Source organism: Colossoma macropomum, unplaced genomic scaffold (assembly GCF_904425465.1).
Source record: "Colossoma macropomum unplaced genomic scaffold, Colossoma_macropomum, whole genome shotgun sequence".
Taxonomy (NCBI): Eukaryota; Metazoa; Chordata; class Actinopteri; order Characiformes; family Serrasalmidae; genus Colossoma; species Colossoma macropomum.
The window spans coordinates 21,974,094-21,994,337 of record NW_023494785.1 but is presented as its reverse complement, the minus strand read 5'-3'; the positions used below and the strand labels follow the sequence as shown (position 1 = coordinate 21,994,337).

Sequence of the window (20,244 nt, the reverse complement as noted above, 5' to 3'; positions counted from 1 at the left end):
AGCAACCCTGAGGCAGCAACACCTAATTCACTACAATGAAAGGAGATTTTCTATTAAAACAAACACAAAAGAAATCCTCTATATGATAAACATGGGCTGACTTATACCACTGATTAAGTCAGTGATTAACAGATTAAACAATGAATTAAATCTTTAACCTCTAAAAAATTTCTATAGGGCAAACACAATACCAGTTCTCTAGTTAATAGTAAAAAAAATAAAATAAAATACATTTTAAAAAAAAAATCAGAACTCTGGAAAGACTTAAAGTTTTATTACACTTCCCATAGGGCCAGCACATTATGGATGCAATCAACAATTTGTATTTGCATTTTTAGGAAAACAGCGTAATACAATTTACAGCAATATCAAATGAATTTTTTTCCTGTAAAAATGTAATGAACACATTGCAGATGCATAGACTTATTGCTCGCACCAAAAAAAGAACTATTAAAACTGCATTGCAGGGAACTTTCTAAAAGACCTGATCAATGATGAAATAATTTCTCAGCACACACATGCACATGTTCACTCACAGCTGGCGATCCCCACAATGCCTACATACTGATTCTCATTAAAAAGAATTAAGAAAAAGAAGCAAAAAATAGTTTTAAAAAAATAGTCTCTTTGATCATTATCTACTGGAACACATCCAGTGAAGATCTGAGTTCTCCAGAAAGTGGAAAAAAGATTAATCAGATGAGACCCACCCATCTTTCCCTCATCACGTCACCATCTCGCCCAATTGGCTGGCTTGGTTCAGTACAGGAAGTCTTAGCAACCCCAGATTCCCCATCCCAGTTCAAGCTATGGTTTTACAGTTACCACTGACACAGTAGTTCAGCCTAGCTCCACAATATTTGGGTTTAATATCAACTCTCCTGCTTGTCTTTGACCAGCAAGACTGTGTGCTGCCCTCCACTGGAGGCCGAGAGAACTACCCGGTTCTCCAGTTGCTTTCCTGACATCTCCATTGGACTCCACACATCCTCCTCTTCGCCTGTACCCAGCTGCAAGTTGGTGCCCATGCCCCAAGCAAACACAGAGCCTAACAAACAAAAACAGACAATGAAATTCAATACAAAAAAGGCTAACAATAAAAAAAATTGACCAGAGGTTACTAGTTCTACATAAACACTCAAGTCCAAAGAAATTTTTCTTAGGTCAGAATATATTAAGCAATGCATTAAACATGGTATATTCAAATACAAAACAATGAAAAAAATAATCACTGATCACAATGGAAATATCAGAAATGTAAAAATGGCAAAGTTTTAACTAGGGACACACAACCGGAATATTGCCCAAGATCGGAAAGGGCAGATTTTTGCTCAAAATATGAAATCTATATAAACTTATAATTTATAGATCAGTTGAAATTTAATGAGGTAAGTAATGTAAGCCAAGTAAAAGCACCCAAACCAAAATTCCACAGCATAATTGTGCTAAATAGCCAGTTGCCTCATTTACATGATACACTTGAGGTATCATTATTTGATTCATGTCATTCAAATAGACAATTGTTTTAACATCAAAATAACAGAAAAATCATTTATGTATTCCAACCTTGTTTAGTGACGGCATAGCTCACAGACGCGCCGCAAGCCACCACACAGGCCCCAATGATCCCTGTGACTGGCGTAGGCTCACTCTTTTCCTCAGCACCTTCTCCTAGGCCCAGACGTCCATACTCGGCCCGACCGAGACTGTATACGTGCCCTGGAAGAAAAGAACGCACTTTAATTATCAAGATACTGTTTCAATTCAATAATCCATCCAAGAGCCCAAGACTGCCGACCATCTATTACTTCTAAAAGTCTGCAGTTCAAAATGTGCAGTTACCTTCAGAGTCTAAGCAGACAGTGTGGTGTTGGCCTCCGGAGAAACCTACCCATGAGGTAGTGGAATTCTTGAAAGCAGTGAGCTTTACTGGTACAAAACATGTATTTGTGCTTTGGGTACCTTAAACAAAAAACACAACTGCATTATAAGCAAAGAATGGAATAGGGCTGATCAAGTACTGCTAAAGATACAGTATAAAAGCACTATTTGAACACCAGAATTAACAGCTCTTCGATTTGTGCTGATGAAAAACTAAGGGGAAGGGGGGGGGGCACACTCAACACCATCACCACCTCCAAGGGTTGTTCAAGCAATGGGAAATACTGGACTTTTAATTCTGCAGTAATTTAACAATTCTCTATTTAGATAACATCAAATCCCTACTTATGCACTTTAAAAGTATACTTTGATTCCACCTACCCAGCTGGTGATAGTTAGAAAGGCCAAAGCCATAGACGTGGCCATCTTTAGAGACAGCGAAAGTGAAGTATGCCCCACAGAAGACATCAGTGAAGTGGACTTTCCCTCGTGGCTTGACCATGACCATCTGTGGCTCTAGCAACCTCACTACGTGGGAGGAAAGAAAAGACCAATAAATAAAAAAATTACAAATACTCAAAGCACCTCAAAGAGGAACTATGCAATCACCTATTTTACACATTAAACCTTAGACAATCATAAAAATGTCAACACATACTCAATCCCTTCCTGCCCCCACGGTTGGCAAAGCGCTCTGGCACCCTTCCCAGCTGTCCCTGATCTCCACAGCCAGAGGTGTAGATTTCTCCATTCTGAGTCAGCATCACCAGGTGGTCATTGCCTTTTATTAGAGTCATAAGTGTTCCGTTAGTTAGAGAAAAGAATCATGATAAAATGTTTCCAATATGACAAAACAAGCCAAATCCTCACCTGAAGCTATTTTAACCACAGGTTTATCTAGAGGGACTTTCGCAGGTAAGACAGATTTTTTCATAGGTTCAAGCAGACCAATGACACCATTGTTATCCTGCAAATAGAGGAGAAAATATTTGCAACAAATTATTTTTTATTCATACAAAGAATATTCAAATATAATTGGTGACTACAACTGAATGGAGTAAATACAATTAAAATTTGTGAAACCTAAACAGCATATAGTCCTTATACTTAGCAAACTTGTGACCTTCTGAGCTACAAAAGCATAGGATATGACCAGCAACTGAAAACTGAACAAAATTTCTTAGTGAAAACAACTACTGGCTCACCCTAAAAGAGCCCCAGATGAAGACCGCTCCCTCTTCTGTGAGAGCGGCAGTGTGGCTGTCCCCCGCAGAGACCTGCACCACCTTCTCAGCTAGCTCCACTTTCCCTGCAACCATCTCCGAGCCTTCCTCTGATGTATCCCTACCCAGAGCGCCCTCATCGTTACAGCCGAATGTGTAGATCTGCATCAGGGAGAAGAAACATTCACAACAGTCCATAAAACCACAGCATATTGAAGTAAAAGCACTGTATCAGGACATAAGAGCTTGTCAAATTTGCTAAATACATCTAGAAACTTTAACACTCCTGGTTAAACAGCATGTTTTGTTGATTTTGTTGAGAATAAGTTAACATCCTCTACAGGTAACAATCTTAAAGCATTTTTTTTTCAAATGAATCTCTCTATTCATTTAACTTATCAGAAACAAAATCTGAAATGTGCCATAACATTTGCAGAGGCCACATTTTGGACTTTATTTTTTCCCTGATATGTTAAATTCAGTGGATGAACAGAAGTTATGCAGTAAAATGTGCAGAAGTGTGTTCTCTGTAGAGGATGTGCTAACTTATTTTCACTTAAATCAACAAAACATGCAATTTGACCAGGGGCATCTAAACTTTTTTTTTATTTGACTGTATACATCTAAGTACTTACGTTTCCTGTATCGCTGAGACAAACTGTGTGCATGCCCCCTGCCACCGCCTGCACAATGTTCTCTGGAAGGGACACCAGGGCTGGTTTCTTCCTCTCTAATACATTCTCTCCCAGGCCCAGCTGACCTACATCACCCTGTCCAAGCACAAGGACCAGTCCCTTCTCCTGCCCATGACTCTTGTGGGACACTACAGACACACACAAAAACAAACCAGAAAGATGAAAGATTTAACAAATGCCACCTCCTTGAGTCTTGATGCTATTTGGTCCATAATATGCACCATTTTCATTTCATTAAGATATACCATTTGGAAATAGTTAATAGAACCTGTGATCAACTAAGTGTATTTGTTAAATGAAACCAGCATCATCTATTCAAAGCTTAAAGAGTACCTTTCACTTTTTTCAAGGTTGCTGAGTCCTCTGTAGTACTCTCTTTTAGCCTCTTTGTAGCTCTTTTTGCAGGCATGGCAGCTCAAAGTCCTATAAGAAAACTTCAAAATTAGCAACATACTACAGAGATTTCAATATTGGATATTGTCAGTACTCCTAGAACACTAACTGCATGTTTCACTGCAAAGAGACTATAATTAGGCCTGTTAACGTGGATTCGGTTTAGCACCATATGTGAAACGCTAAACAAAAATGATCTGTATTCTAAGTTTGACAGTATTGACATTTCAGATGTCAGAAAAATATATAACATGAAAATATATCATGAAAATTTCTTGAAGCATTGTAACATACTTCAAAACACACAAACATATTTTTGCCATATCGCCGACTCCTACTTACCAGGCCGCACCTAATTTCATGAGGCCCACAATCCCACCACACATACCATACATATACCACCACTACTTCCTCTGCAACACTCATGGAATTATAAACAGAAACCTTGTCTAGTTTATGTTAGTTTACCCTTTTTATATATTATCCTTTCAAGCAGTAACACAATTTGTCTTAAACAGCATTTGGGTGCTAATTAGTAATGTCTCCAGCTAGTGCTGAAATAAAACTAGTAACTTGGCAAACAGAGAGTGCACAGTTACAATCTGCCTCTCAATCCAGGAAAATAGGCTGAATTTAAAGTGGCTCCTTTATCCCCACATAGATCATGAAATAAGACTTTTACACCAAACAGCGCACTATGTAAGTGCTGTATATGTCCACACACTTCTCATTTACTATTTGGTGAAGATTTTGGACCTTTTTTTTTTTATTCCAAACCATTTAAAGTACAAGTACCCAATTTCAGAAGCTACAGTCTTTATTTCTCACAAACACTCACTTCCTTTATATGCAAGTGACACTGAAATTTCATCAGATGCTTACACTAAGACTTAAAGGGGAAGTTCACAAAATTTTCTGTGTAATTCAATCACTGAGATGCAAACAATCAAGCAAACAATCTCAATGGTTTGACAGAGAAACTTACTGTCTCAGATTTATTTACAATAGTTGTGACAGGAACTAGGAGTTGCAAAGTGTACACTGCAACTACTAGACTCCCCAAATTTTGACATTTTGCTTGCTATCCAAAAACCCTGAGAGTGTATACGTGCCTTGAGTGCTTATGCATAATGTTGATAATGGTAAAATAGTAGTAAATCGGGGGGGTGGGGTTATTTTGCTTACAACACCCTATATGTATCTCTCCACCATGAATTCATTTTAAAAAATACAATTTAGGCTAAAACCTTATAAAAACTACCATAAAACACGGTCTCAGTGCTCAAGGACATTAACACATTTCTTTGTGAAGTAGCTTTAGAGGGAGCTTCAGATGTCTTGTTTTGGAGAACTTCTTAACCAACTCTGAGTGTGGCTTTGTTTACATCTCACGATTGAATTATGCAAAATTTTGAAAAATTGGTGGAATTCCCCTTCAAAAGACTGCACTGAAAGCTCAAAAGTGGCACCACAACTCCTACTAGCGGTCTATCAAAGTCACATGAAGTTAAAACACTAGACTGATGAAATGATTTAACAATCCATGTTAAATAAATGAAGGAAATTAGCATCATGTCCTTTTATTTATTCTCTACGTCATGCTAAATCACGTTTAAGCACTTCTCTGCTTATTTTATTTTCATTCATATTTTCTTCATTCATATTTTTCCTTTTTTAATCACTGGGATACTTGTTTTACGCACTGGCTGTATGTGTTATTTTTTTTTATTACAGATCCGTACTGTAACCAGAGCTCTGTTGACTTGTTCTAAATCTAGACAATATGACGATTTTATCGACGTCGTGATAAATTACATTTCAATACGCTTTTCTGAGCACATCGTAGACACATTCAGGACTTAAAACATCTCTGGCGGTGTTTTTAAAATGTGGGCTTAGTTTGTCGGTTCTAAAAATATCAGACAAAAAACATATCATGATATGACATTCGTTATATCCTCCAGCTCTCGCTTATTCGTTGTATTCACGAAAAAGAACAAACAAACTGGAGTGGCAGGCCGGCAGCAGCGCTCGAGTTCAATGAGCCATTGATGGAGTGAAGTTACAGCTGCTGCTCACGGACAGAACGTGATAGTTTGGCACCGGCTTCCTGCAAATATGACTGACAGGCACCGCTGTTTAACGCAAATGGACATTTGAACAGAAGCAAATAAACACAGGGCTGTTCTTGGGTTTCTCGTGAGGCACACGGCGACACTAGCAGCTGGTTTCCACTTCAAACTGAAGCCATTTACTAACGTCAGAGTTTCAAACAGGCGACCTCATCAGGGCACCGCGGCGGGGCATGTTCTGCTAACCGACTCTCAGCGGAGGGAGAGCGGGACTAACCGCTTTACATGCATGTGTGCCGCACAGAACACAGCAGGAGACACTGCTGGAACAGGAGCTCCTGTTGAAGTCACTGCATTTCAGTAAAAGCTTCACAGCTGCATGGCTCGACTGGAGTAAAAGTCGCCAGCGTTAGCGTTAGCATTAGCGAACTTAGCCGGCATGATTTCCAAACCCGAAGTCGAAGCAACATGAAAAAGTAATCTGCGACGGACCGCTCTGCTAAACGAGTCACACGGCCTGCCGAGTCACTTACCTTATAATTAAACTCTCAAAAGTGATGTTTATGGCGCCGTGATGAAAACACACATACACACACACACCTCTCCGCTCTGCCCAGGTTTCAGCTCTGCTCCTCTTGAGTGTGAACACGAGTTCAGCGCCTTCCCCCTTCATTTATTTCGCTGACACATGCAAGCCGGTCAGACTCACACAGCGCCTCCTGCTGGTTCGGAGCGCGAGGCACGGGCATTTCTCCAGAGCAGCGGTCCACTCTGAAATACACAAACTTGTTTTTCTGAGAAATTTTGCTAGACGGGACGCTGCATCTGCAAACAGTCCACTTTTAACTGCTTATGACGGGTCATGTGTGAGCGCGCTGACGATAAAATGTCATAAACACTTAAAAAGGGAATTCAGTCGATTTCTAAACAAAATTTACAGTTCAGTCGCTCAGGTGTAAACAGCGTCATTCAGAGAGAGTCAGAACTGTGCACTGCGGTGGTGATGGCAACCAGACATCTGAAGTGAATGTCTCTAAAACTACATCACAACATTTGCTTGTTTGAGAGCACAAAGCACACACACACACACACACACACACACACACACACACACACACACACACACACATATATATATATATATATATATATATATATATATATATATATATATATAACTTTTTTCCTTCTTTTAAATCGATTAACCAGTTATTTTTATCACGTAAATCAACTCTGGTCATATGGGACTACTGATTTTTAACAATCCAAATTCGATCGTGGATACAAATGTGCACTGTTGGAAATATACCAAATCTTACCACTTCAGACCAGTCAGAACAAGTTATTTACCATTTTTCATTGTACTAAATGGAGCTGTTGGGCATGAATGAGTTAATCAGTAGATGGTGCAGTTTGAGTAGTTACAGGTCATACAGCACATCTGTTGTGCTCACTACTAGTGGTCTAGTTATGAGGGTACATTTCCTTTACTAATGAATAATAATGAGAAGAAGAAGAATAATAAGAATACAGTTGTCATTTGAATTTTGGGGTGGGGGTACTGAGCACTTTCATGCACTAATATAAGCACTAGTGGACATTAACAGCTGCTGAATGTGAGCAAGTTAATGAGGTTCATGATGTGCTGTCCATTTGAAGAGCATAAAGCCTACTGCTGTAGGTTTCTAGACGTCACAATCACGAAAAGTTCTCACTGACCAAAATTAAATGTAGAATGTACTTTACTATCACCACTATAAAAACGATGCATCACAGTCAGCCTAAATTTGGAATGAAAAAAAAAAATAAATAAAAACATATACAACACCTTTCCTTTAATCCAGAAATCTTGCCTTCAGACTTTCATAACAGGACTGGATCATGACTTATATTCGGTGAAAAAGTACCATTATACGAGGAATAAACGATTTGTAAGCATTTTTAATTTAGATTCATAGGTGACAACTAAACAGAAAAAAATATTGTCAGCTTCTAAAAGTTCACATAGAATCAAAAACAAACATAAGATGAGCTGCAATGCTACATTAACATGAAACAAGTATATTAAGATGAATTCTTGTAGTGTGGAATAATATGCTAACATTTTGTGCTTAAAAAAATAGCAACCTATTTAAAATTTTAATATATTTAAAATGTTTCAAAATAAAAGGAAGACAAGATATACACAACAGTCAGTTTAATCTAGGGAATAGATCTGTACAGCAGAACATCTTCTATTATTCTACTGGCCATAGACATTAAAAAAAGAAAGAAGAAAAACAGAAAACAAAACGTTCCTGCCGAAACAGTTTCCCTGTCAGCCATTACTCTATAAAAACAATTTTATTCATAGTGCTGTGACAATACTTGCCCGTAACAATGACTTTCTAAAAAAAAAAAAAGTCTAAATTTTAATAAGTTATTCTTATTCAGACGTGTATGCAGTTGTATCTGTCAGAAACATGATTAGTATTTGATTGAAATGGTTGAACCCCATGTATTAAAAGGGCTTAAAACATCATACATTGCGGTAATGTGTAGACTAAAACCCATGATGTGAAATGTTAAGTCTAAAATTCTTGTGTGCGGACAAAAAAAACTAGAGAAAGAGAAAGACCATCGGTTTCCCCTTCCCCTTTTGTAACAGTGAGCTCCAAAAGAAGGGCTAGTCTCAAGTCTCAGTAAGAGAGGCATGAAAAGGTGGCCACTTCACATAAATTCAACTTCAACATTACATCATAAAACCTTGTGCATTACAGTTTCTAATTATAACTTTCCAATGAATCGGTCTAAGAGAAAATTACAGCAATCTATACAGACATACACAAATACACAAATATCCTCGTGTTTGTCCATGCAGAGTCCACCTGTGCACCCTCTTCTCGGCCACCCTCAGTTATGAACATTTATTATTACTGTATTTATTATTCACCATCATTCTTATCACTATTATTTGTTAAGGTTATTACATTTCCCTAAAAGGAAATAGAGTGTGTAATACCAAGTATAAGCAGAAAAAGGCCACTCTATAGACTGTCTTTTCCCCTCTGAGGGCAGAGAGGGCAGAGTGACGTCAGTGGAAGGGTCCCTTGCATGATGTCTCCTGATGGCGCACACTCTGCACGCCCCTCACGGGGTCCTTCATCAGCTCTTTGACTTGGCACATGTCAGTCTCCCTTTAGTTTCAGGGAGGAATACTGCATTTGTCCTACAGTGCTCAGCCCTCACCCCCAGCATATTTACAGAAGGGCAGACGACTGAGGAAAAGTTCTCTATTTGTTCCAGGTATCTGTACAGTACATTCACTGAAAGGCAGTCTCTGTCAGGGAGATTGAACACCTTGAGGCTCCTCTCTCAGTCTCTCTCCCTGTGTCAGCGCTGAAGTGCTTCACTTTCTAGACAAGGAAGGATGTTAAGGACGATGGAATCTAAAAAAGACAGCAACACATAGAAGCACCTTTTTTAGAACCATAGATTTTAACTAAGTAAGCAACATTTGTATTATGGTGTGCATTGTTTACCTCGTATAAATCCTACTCTCTTCATGAACTTCCATCTCAGAGCTCTTGAATTCATTGAGCTCCTTTCGGATCGCAGCCTAGGTAGAAACCATACGGTTAGGAAGCAAAACACAGAAGTGTTGATAGGTCAAACAGTTGGATTTGTAAACCAGCTGAAGCAGCAAGAAAGCTGAAACTTTACCTTATCGGCAGGTGTGAGTTTGGTCCATGGCTTGTCAGCACGGCGGTCGTAGTCTTGAGCGAGTGTGACCTCCACATACTCGTGGAAGCGCAGGATTTTTCTGGCCTGTAGCTCAGCAACTGTGGGCCTCTGACTTAACTGAAAAGGGGACAAAATGTTACCTTAAAACACAAGTTACTTATTGTAGAACTGGATAAATCACACAATCCCATGGTTTACAAGTATCTACTTTGCTTTTAATAAAGTGGGAAAATGACGCTGTTCAGAGTTAAGTGAACATGATTTAGCTTTGGAACTTTGCCTGGGTTTTAACAGAAGACAGAAATGCTCTGAATCTCTAAATGACTGGCTAAACCTAGAAGATCATAAACTTGAAAAGATTCAGGTGAATACTGCATGAGTTTTATAAGAACTGCAATTATAAACACATCATTAATGTACAGTGTCATATTAAAACAAAGCAGACATCTTGAGTTTTACCTTTCTGGTGAGCCTGCGTTTGATTTCCCGAACCTCCGCCTGACGATCTGCTTCATTCTTGGCTGGAGAAAAATGAAAAATGATTTGCAGGGCACAACAACTACCATTTTAAATGCTATAGTACAAATTTAGATGTCTGTAAACAGAGGGTTACCCAACATACAAAGTATTCAAAAGTTGTTTCGTTTTGGGCCAAAACATTTGAAGCGAGCCATAGTCTAAAATTTTACTCTACTGCCTTTTCTATCTTTAACTTAGATCCTTTTTAGAATGAATATTGCTGGTGTGGGTTTCCTCTCTCAGTGATGCACACAAAACCTACCTGAGTGCTAATAGCAACCCCCTGCAGGAAAAAATTATTTTGAATTACCTGCACATTTCACAAAAAATTAGCAATTATTATTAAAATTCCTTTTACACACTGCTTCTGTTTTATCACTGTTAAGATATACTGTCCCACTTATTGGGAATATTTTCCTTCAGAAGTATTATTGATTTTTTTCCATCATGCTACAACATTTTTATTTGTGCTTCAAAACTCACAACTTTTCCAGCACTGCTGCTACCTGCTCAGGAAGTTTAAGTACAGCCCTGATATGTGATTAAAGGGAGACATTTAAGCTTGGTTGCATAGAGCACAGAGCATTAGACTGGCAAAACGATGATAAGGAAAATGCTTACGCTGTAAAATGTTCCTCTGTTCCAGCTCCTCAGCAGTGGGCCTCTGGCTCAGTCGTCTACAGACAAGCAGAAGTTATACTTACTATGTTTCAAATTAGGAAGACATTTTGCCAAATCACTCTCTTTCAATATACATTAAGGTGTGAATTAGTAATGAATGAGCATACTGAGCATATGTGTGTGTGTACCGTGTGAGTGCTGTGCCAATCTGTGTGCGGATGGCCTCCCACTGCTCCTTGCTCTGCCAGGAAAGGCCTGTGTGCTCCACTCTGGCCTGCCTCTCAGGAGCCTGCCTGTCTGGGGCCGAGGGCCGACTGCTCAGCTTCAGAGCCAAAGTGTCCTTCCTCTTCACCCTGCTGGCCAAAGCACCTGCACAAAACACACACACACACACACACACACACACACACACACACACACACACACACAGAGAGAGAGAGAGAGAGAGAGAGAGAGAGAGAGAAGCAGAGTCAAAAGCAGGACATACACACACACACACACACGTGTGTATATGTATATATAAACAAAATAAAACACACACACACATAAATATGTACACACACTATGAGCCATTCTGACCACTAACAGATGAAGTACGAAGCTAAATATCTCTTAACAACGGTGCATGACAAGGTCTGATTCATATTACATCAGTCGATTCTCATAGCTCAATAATTCCTGTTTTTTTATATATATATCACATAGACAGTCAGGTGCATGTGTGGCGTTTACTCGGGGAAGTGATGGTACAAGCATCTGTGGGATGAGATGGAACAAGTCCAGTCCATGGTGGCTCCATTTCACAACTTACAAGACAATTTACAAAGGATCCGCTGCTAACATCTTGCCGCCGGATACCACCGGGCACCTTTAGGTCTTGCAGAGTTCATGCCTTGGTGGGTCAGCATATTAAGCAGGTGGTCATAATGTTTTGGCTCATCGGTGTGTATGCATACATACACATGGCAAATGCTATAACGCTGCATTGCTAATGAATCAAAATATTCTTATTTAGGGACACAAATATAACATACACACACCCCAAATCAGTGATGTGCAAACAAATCATTTGATCAGCAAAGACTGCCTCCTGTGCTCAGTGAACTCACATTAACTCTTAATCACCCCTGGAGTCCTACTGCGCCACATGGCTCAGAGATCTATCTGGCAAGAGGCGGAACTGGAGCAAGCACTATTCACTAGCGGTGTGAAATGCATCATTAAGTTGCAATGTACTGATATAAAGGTAGTAATCAGTTTAGCAATGTTAGGAACTGTAAGCTTTCACCCCATCATCAGCTGACCACTAGTCTGAATCCCTTAAGGGGGTTCATACCCTCTTACTGAACACTGCTTCTGGTTGCGTGTCTTCCTGTTGCTAAGCAGCAACACTGCTAAAGCTGTACTAGCAAGCTATTGATATGTACAAGCAGAAAACCTGTCCTTTTAGAAAGTGATCTACTATTCATAAGCTAAACTAAAAAAGTTATGTTATAATTTCAATCCATGAAATCATGGTTCAGGGTATTCAGGGACTGCAATCAGCATCCACAGAAGGCTCACCTTAAGGGGAAATTCCATAGATTTTTAAAAATTTCTATCGTTGATGTGAAATAGTTCATTGTAGATAATTTCACTTAGGAAAAAACACTGATTTCTTTCAAATGGTAGTGACAGGAACCAGGGAACACAATGTCTACAACTACAATACAAATACAGCCACTTTGAACTTAAAGAAATAATTAAATATTTTGTGATAGCTGTTAAAGACTCTCAATCATAGAAAATCTTTGTGAGGTCAGAGGTTTAGATCCCTGCTGTTCACATACTTGGAGGACTGTCATCCTCTTCATCTTCATCCGATTCATCCTCCTTGTAGAGCACGGGCCCGTCCGAGTCGCTCTCTTCAGCGTGCTGGTCTTCCTCTCCCTCCTCTCCCTCACTGCTGTCGGGTCCCTCCGGGATCATGCTGACACTCAGTTCTCCCACCAGACACCTGCGGCTGCGTGGCTCCAGCTCTGGCTGAGTCTGAGGGAGAGGCAAGTGTTCAGGAGAAGGCTCGTCTTCGTCCTCTTCCTCCTCCTCCTCTTCTTCTTCTTCTTCCTCCTCCTCCTCTTCCTCCTCCTCTTCTTCTTCTTCCTCATCTGAGTAGTCATCTTCACCTCTGAGAAGAGAAAAACAGACAAGTTAGTCAATGGGACACAAGAGTTCATCTGTGAAATCACACCAAATTAAATAACTGGCTAAATTCAATCTCAATATGTGGTTTTGTCGACTAGTGAATTGGCTAGGCATTCATTTACATTGGCAAGGCTAAGACAGTCAGTGTATTGCAAACAGTCACATTTGATTCCAATGTAAGTCAACAATTATGCAATCAATAATTACATGTTATTGAGATGGATGTTAAAGTGTTCCTGGTAAAAGCCACAACAATAAATGCAAAGTTAGATAACATACTGATTAAAGTCGCAGGGAAATACTGGGACTGAAACACTGTTTTGCCTGGGGCTGAAATGGTGAGTCAACAAAGTAAAATAGTTGTTGTGTCCTTTATGGACAAAAGTAACTAAAACACAACTAATCTATGGTGCTCTATAATGCTCATATGATGCACATGGTCATTTCAACAGACCGCAATACACTACAGGACACGGTAAGGGGCAGAATAGCTTCTATTTTGTTTTATCACACAAGAGGAAAGCAAGGAAGTGAGAGGAAATGGCAGAAAGCAAAGGTGTGATTGCTTGATTAGCCAAATGATATCTAAATAATAAAACTGCGAACCAAATGCTGCACACAAAAATCTACCTGGTTCAGCATTAGGGAAAAATGTAACATTTATTTATTTATTTTTAGCACATGAACCCAATGTCACCTGAATGTTCTGCAGGCTTGTTTCTACAACTGTGTTGGCTATAGCACAAGACAGTGGTGCTGGACACTCACACTTTAAGCGGCTGAATGGTGACGGGCAGCGGGCGGGCTCCCTGGTATTCTGGAGGCGTCTCAAACAGCAGCGAGTGGGCACGCTGGGAGCCGTCCGGGTGAGGGAGCGCCGGTCCAGGGCTGGTCAGTGCCCGTTGGATCATGATGTGTAGGGGCACTGGGGCTTGACGGGCAGGTGGTTCCTCCAGTGGGCTTGGGGGGTCAAAATGGACAGGTAGCGGTTGGGGCAAAGGATGGGGGTAGGAGTGTTGATGCAGAAGGTGGTGGGTGTGGCCTCGGGGAGGGGAGGGTGGAATGTGTGTTGGCAGAGGTGGGGACGGGGGAGGTGGGGGCAGTGGGAAGCCCCCTGGGATGTTGGCTCTGTCCTCAGGTGACAACATGGAGGGCAGAGAGGAGATGGGCAAGTTGGAGTCCTCAGTGTTGCGTTTGGTGACCGGTGTGGTTCTCTTCGGAGGCATGGGTGGAGAAGGCTTGGCTGGCACTAGGTTAGTGCCTCCTGTCATCTGGGCAAATTCAGCTGGAGAAGGAGGGAGGGTAATGAGCCACTATCAAGCAAAGATTTACAGCTGTTTTTTTTTTTTTTTTTTTAAACACTCATTTCTACATGTTAAGGTTATGAACAGGGATGGGGTGGCATAGAAATTTTCTTTTGTGATATCCGTGATCCGTGATATCCGTGACCGTCAACAATAATACACATTAGAATCTCTCACTAGATGTACTGAATATTGTGGATCAACTTTTTATTTACCTTTTTAAAGTTTTTAAAACAAAAAATAACATGGTTTAAAGAAATACGAAATTATCTCTAAGACTGCTACTGTTGTGTGTTCTCCTGGCAAGTGCTTTGGAGGAGGCTATAGCAGTAGGCTATTAACTCCAAAATACTGACTTTTTATTTAAAACACCTGTGACTGTGTTTTTTTTACACCCAATGTAATCATACTGATTTTATCTCAATAAAACCTGCTACCCATCCCATCCTAAGCAACTATGCTACAGTATTACACGTCAAGGTTGCCACTTTACCTTGTCTGAATCTTAAAACCATGAGTTTCATTTTTTAAAAGCCTCCTAACATTGAACCCCAAATAGATTGGCTAAGGCAATTTTTTTAAATGATACACATTTTAAAAACTAACATTGCGTATAATACAACATGAGTAGAAATGCTTAAAAACAGGAAAAGAAACTCAATCCTGTAACTTTCACATACTGTACATGTCCATGTAGTTGGACAAACTTCACATTCAACTGCCATAGACACAACGCTAAACATGCTCCATGTACTGATAAACTCAGTACAGTTGTCTAACACAAAAAGCCACAGCCAGAGATTCTAGCCTTAATACAGTAACAGCATGCGTCTCTTTCAAACATCTGCACAGCTGAACTTAGTGTCAGTAATCGCAGTCAAGCAGAGCACTGCATTGAAATAAACAGATCTGAAATCAGATTTAAAACAGAGGTTTTAGATCCTATGCAGCCTAATCTGAGTGACCTATGGCCTTTCAGCATGCAATGCATTAGATTAGACTTCTTTGCTGTTTGCTCTAATCTTATTGAAGCAGATGTGTGTGGATTAGCTGTCACAGTTGCTGTTTTACTGCTTCTGCTCCAGAGCAAATGAAGCACTCCTGCTGTGCTGGCAAGTCCGATAGGGCGACAGGCCTTCTCACAATGCTGCATGCCATTTAATACATACTGTTAACACTGTGGCGCTTACTGCTAATTTAGTGCCATAGACATGCAGCTTAGCAGGAGCGCGGAAAAAAGAGAGAGAGCGCAAAACAGGGAGTGACAGAGGAACAGAGAGAGAGGAGAAGAAAAATAGACCGAAAAGAAAAATGGGGCACTGTAGCCACTGCATGGTAGTCCAGCATCTCAGCCAGGCTAAGAGCATGCGGTGGCCAAGGTGAGGAAGATGATGCCAGCACACACTGAGCAGACGGACGACATGACAGACGAGGTGGCGTTGCCGTGGTGACAGGCGTGGCCTTGGTGTTACCTGCGCGCACGCCTCCTGCCCGCCGGCACAGGTACACAGGCAGGGACAGGTACACATCATAGTCGCCCTCGCGCTTCCAACAGGACCAGTAGAGGGGAAAGGGGTCGCCCCCGTGCAGGGTGGAGGCTGGCAAGGGTAAGAAACCATCCCGAAGGGGTCAAAACACCAGCCACTGGGTACTAACCCACTTGCATATGACCAACATAGACCTTAATAGAATTCTGAAAAGGGCCTTGTGTAAAGACTGTAGCTGATGATGAGCGTAAGTGGTAAAATGTGATGAAGAATTAAGTTACTTTTGACTAAACAAAGCGCTTAATTTAAGAAGGTGGCTCACTGTACTGTAATTAGGTTTACAGCAATGAAGGAGCCAAGCAAATACTAGTTTATATAAGTGTTATTACTACTCAAGAGCTTGTCACTTGTAAAATCTCCTTTGAAAAGCAAATTCGAAATCCTCTCAAGCTCAGCGGAAAACACAGGACCATTGTTATCCAGCAGTCCAAATCTCTATACTAGTCCAACGTGCTTATACAGCTCTCCTGTTCAGATACTTCAAAAAGTGACCTGCAGGAGGCAGTATGGAGACATGTTCTCTCTACATTCAGCAAAGCTTACAATCATCTGGAACAGCTCCTATGCAAGACACAATAAAGCATGCATCAATGGTAAAATCTCTAACTCTGATTGTCATGAATTGCACAACAATATATTATTCCCAAAAGTTTTAATTAAAGTATTATTTGAAAAACATATATAGTGAATAGTTCACAGAGAGGTCAAATTTACAAATTTTTCTCCCTACCCCGAATGTTGTCGATCAGCCAAGACGTGTTTGGTGTCTAAAGTTTGATTCTTGAGTTTTGTACTAGAGCTATGAGGCAAATGTAGATAAAAAGCAATAGAAATCTATCCACTGTAATGAAAAATCAGTTTGAATGATTTTTCATTGTATCAGCTTTGTTGCTCCAGTGCAAAAATATAAGATCAAAGCTGGAACACCAATAATCTTGACCAATTGACTATGCTTGGTATAAAGGAGAAAAACTTGATGAGTTCAGGGCAGTTTTGTATGTTTCCAGAAAATACCAAAACAATGCATAATTTCATTCCTTGACAGGAATGTATTGTGTATCATTATTTTGTACCAACTTGTCCTCACTCAGCAAGTTGCATTTGGTTTGGTAGCAGATGGCACAATCTCTTTAGTCAATTTTTAATCAGACTTGTGCAGCCCTCATGGAACTGAAAAGCTGCATACTAAGAGCTCAGTGAACGGACACTGAATCCATACTATAAACTTTAAATGATTACTGGGAACAGGGAGTGTGCTGCTTTCAAAGTATATAATAGTCCACCCTTCTGGACGTGGTTAAGAGTATGGTTGTCTGGAGCAATTCATTCCATCCTTTCATACCAGGACACCTGGAAGAGGTTAATTATCCAGTTATTGTGCTCCTCAGGAAAAAAGGAAAAAGAGTTGACTGCATTATGTAAGGACTCTAACTGGGTCAAACATGGCTTTTCTTTCCTGGGGATAATTTGTAGCAAGTGTCAAATCTAAAAACGATTATAGCGTGAATGAAAACAGCTTTTTCACTGCATTTTTGGATCAAAGAGCATTAACAATCACAGCAACTCTTGCTCAGACACGAAACTTCCTTAACCTTGGCCATTTATGCAGCCTTTCTGCACACATATTGATGCATGTTTTATCTTTTAGAATATATGTTCACAAACCTTTCAAAGACATGGATGACAAGCACGTGAGTACACTTCGTAACTGTGTACCGTACATATTTCGACATATATCATGTTGATCATTAATTGTATGAATATATGCCTCAACACAAACATTTTAAGCCGAGTCTAAGCTCTGAATATGACAAATATGAGAATCAAGCAAGTGCCCCAAAAATGGAGGCCTGCCTAAATTATGATATGATCATTTAGGCAGTTCCATCACAAACAAACTTGACATAACATACAATTTGCACATGGAACTCTAAGTATTTTGACATACATGTCCCACAACTTAGATTACAAACTGAACTTGTGGCCCAAAAATGTTCAGCACCCCCATAGTGGAAGAAAACACCAAACAACAACAAAAACACTGCAGCACTGCAGTAGAAAGCTTCCTGCCAAGCCCAGAGTCATTAGAGAAAATGCTGCACTAGAACAGAGGGATGCCAGGGAAGAGATGTGCTTGAGACTCATCTCATTAAAGATGCCCTATCACACTTGAAAAGCCTGGAACGCCAGGATGGGGATATGTATAGTGTCTACTGAGGTCTGTGGCTTCTATTGAGAACATTTCCTTTGAAGGATCTACCTAACAACCAGCCATAATGCAGTACGCACAAAATCTGCTCTAAGCCTTTTGAGGGTCACTCCAGAAAGGCAGCAAGCACTCACCCAGCATTGCAGGGTTGGTGGTGCGGTTCACTGGCTTGGGTGGGGGCAGTGGGGGCTGCTTGACCGGCTGGGTTGGGGCCGTGCCCACAGAGGAGGATGAATGTACAGAGGAGGGGGTGAAGTGCGCTCCGCTGGAGGCCTGCGTGTTAGCCCCAGCAGACGAAGCAGTCCGTAGAGGCTTGCCAGCTGCACTGGTTGCTGAGGATGGGGGTGAGCTGGAGGAAGCGGAAGAGGAAGAGAAAGAGATGGCGGGGCTGTGAACGGGCGTGCGGGGGGAGCCCTCCATGCCAGGCTCTGGGGTGGAGCTCATCAGCCATTTGGGCGGCATAATGGACTGCTTGGGAGGCAACGGTTCTCGCAGAGTGTCCCTTAAAGCCTCTGAGTCCGGAACATAGTGACCGCCGTCTGATTCTGTGACAACACAAAGAAACACCATGACAGAATCTTATGGCTTAAGTATGACAGTAATTGAGAGCGATATACCAGTAAAAAGTCTTTTACACTGTTATGCCACAAATAAGCTTTGGTACAACTTAAAAACAGTGCAAAACATGTTAAGGTTATCCTGTTTTGCCACTGTGTACTCAGTTACAGTCTGTCGTCCAGTCTGATGGCAAGGAAACATACAAACACCTTCAGCCACGTATCTGTTTCCTCTCACACTGCCTGCATCGCCGCCACTCTCCTTCAGCTGCATCAGGTGATGCCGCAGTCTCTGGACCTGGACGTTGCATTAAACTGCTTCTCAGCTGCTACTAATAGTAAGAATGACTTATAATATTCACCAAACTCTGTGTTTGGCAGTCGCAGATGTAAGCAAAAGTGTATAGGACACACGTATAAGACAAACAACTTGTAACATCTGGACATCAAACAACATTTGGCACCATTTTGTCTGGCCAAGAGAAGCTGCTGTGTGCTTACATGTATATGACTTTTATCTTGTTAGGTTTAGGGTTAGAAGACAATACTCACATTTATCTACAGTTTGATCAGCTCTGTTTCTATTATTTTTCACAATAAAAGTATGTTCAGTCAGAGATCGCTGGTGAAAATGCTTTTATTTTGCTTTCTAATGGAATAAAAAGGTTTTTCATTACAAATGATACTATCAGCAGGACAATTTGAGAAAATTTGAAAAAAAAAATGTTTTACATTTCTCAACACTATAAAACTTGCTGATATTTATTTTCACGTGGTGTGTATTTCCATTTGGTGTTTGACTTTTGGGCTCCACTGCATGTGTGTGTGTATGCCATACACACACACACACACACACACACACACACACACACACACACACACACACGTAATATAAACCAAAAAATTAACAAATTTTAATCTTTCTGTCTTTATATAGTTTTGGACATACCATCCACTAATATCTGATAGCACTGCTAAATCTTTGACCTCACAATAACTCAATTTATTTAGCAATTATTATGATTATTTTGGAAATTTCACTATGGTTTGATGTGATTTAAATTTTTTTTAAACACTGAATAGACAAATATGACTTAAGCATTGATTCTTTCAGTAGACGTATATACATAATAAACAGACACAAGGGGACCAAGACATCAAGACACCAGATTTTTGTGCTTCTATGTTCAAAAACAGCCTGAGAATTAATTATATAAAAATATAAGTTCAATAAGTTTGATACAGAGGATTTGTCACCTCCAGATCAATGTATCACGATACACTGATGCATTTTTACACGCGTAGTTGTTAGTGATTAC

General features: G+C 40.4%; 2 protein-coding genes across 6 annotated transcripts in view; both read right to left on the bottom strand.

Moving 5' to 3' along the window:
* Positions 1 to 259: 259 nt before the first annotated feature.
* On the bottom strand, positions 260 to 6,940 carry rcc1 (regulator of chromosome condensation 1). Its single transcript, XM_036587138.1, has 10 exons — positions 6,798 to 6,940; positions 4,133 to 4,222; positions 3,740 to 3,927; positions 3,087 to 3,266; positions 2,752 to 2,848; positions 2,540 to 2,662; positions 2,263 to 2,409; positions 1,843 to 1,962; positions 1,567 to 1,719; positions 260 to 1,048 (listed from the first exon to the last, which is right to left on the bottom strand). Exons 2-10 carry the CDS (start codon positions 4,206 to 4,208, stop codon positions 873 to 875), a joined length of 1,260 nt encoding a protein of 419 aa, XP_036443031.1. The 5' UTR covers positions 4,209 to 4,222; positions 6,798 to 6,940; the 3' UTR covers positions 260 to 872.
* Positions 6,941 to 8,185: 1,245 nt separating this feature from the next.
* phactr4b (phosphatase and actin regulator 4b) overlaps positions 8,186 to 20,244 on the bottom strand; it is a 40,271-nt gene continuing 28,212 nt past the window's right edge. For 4 of the 5 annotated variants that reach the window (XM_036587118.1, XM_036587094.1, XM_036587103.1 and 1 more), the window contains 10 exons: positions 18,503 to 18,913; positions 16,085 to 16,210; positions 14,077 to 14,593; positions 12,957 to 13,291; positions 11,316 to 11,496; positions 11,128 to 11,183; positions 10,447 to 10,508; positions 9,967 to 10,104; positions 9,786 to 9,862; positions 8,186 to 9,692 (listed from right to left, as the gene is read on the bottom strand). In XM_036587118.1, coding sequence (XP_036443011.1) covers positions 9,677 to 9,692; positions 9,786 to 9,862; positions 9,967 to 10,104; positions 10,447 to 10,508; positions 11,128 to 11,183; positions 11,316 to 11,496; positions 12,957 to 13,291; positions 14,077 to 14,593; positions 16,085 to 16,210; positions 18,503 to 18,913 — 1,919 coding nt within the window. In that variant the 3' untranslated portion in view covers positions 8,186 to 9,676. The remainder of the gene's footprint in view (positions 9,693 to 9,785; positions 9,863 to 9,966; positions 10,105 to 10,446; positions 10,509 to 11,127; positions 11,184 to 11,315; positions 11,497 to 12,956; positions 13,292 to 14,076; positions 14,594 to 16,084; positions 16,211 to 18,502; positions 18,914 to 20,244) is intronic. The other variant, XM_036587127.1, reaches the window with a different exon arrangement.

Bases quoted from the DNA above. Each gene is read 5' to 3' on its own strand.
- rcc1 (XM_036587138.1), bottom strand. From the start codon at position 4,208: ATGCCTGCAAAAAGAGCTACAAAGAGGCTAAAAGAGAGTACTACAGAG. The intron at 2,849-3,086 runs GTGAGCCAGTAG...CTCTATTTGCAG, and splicing joins TCATCTGGGGCTCTTTTAGG to GATAACAATGGTGTCATTGG. The intron at 1,963-2,262 runs GTAGGTGGAATC...TTTTTGTTTAAG, and splicing joins TTCTAACTATCACCAGCTGG to GTACCCAAAGCACAAATACA.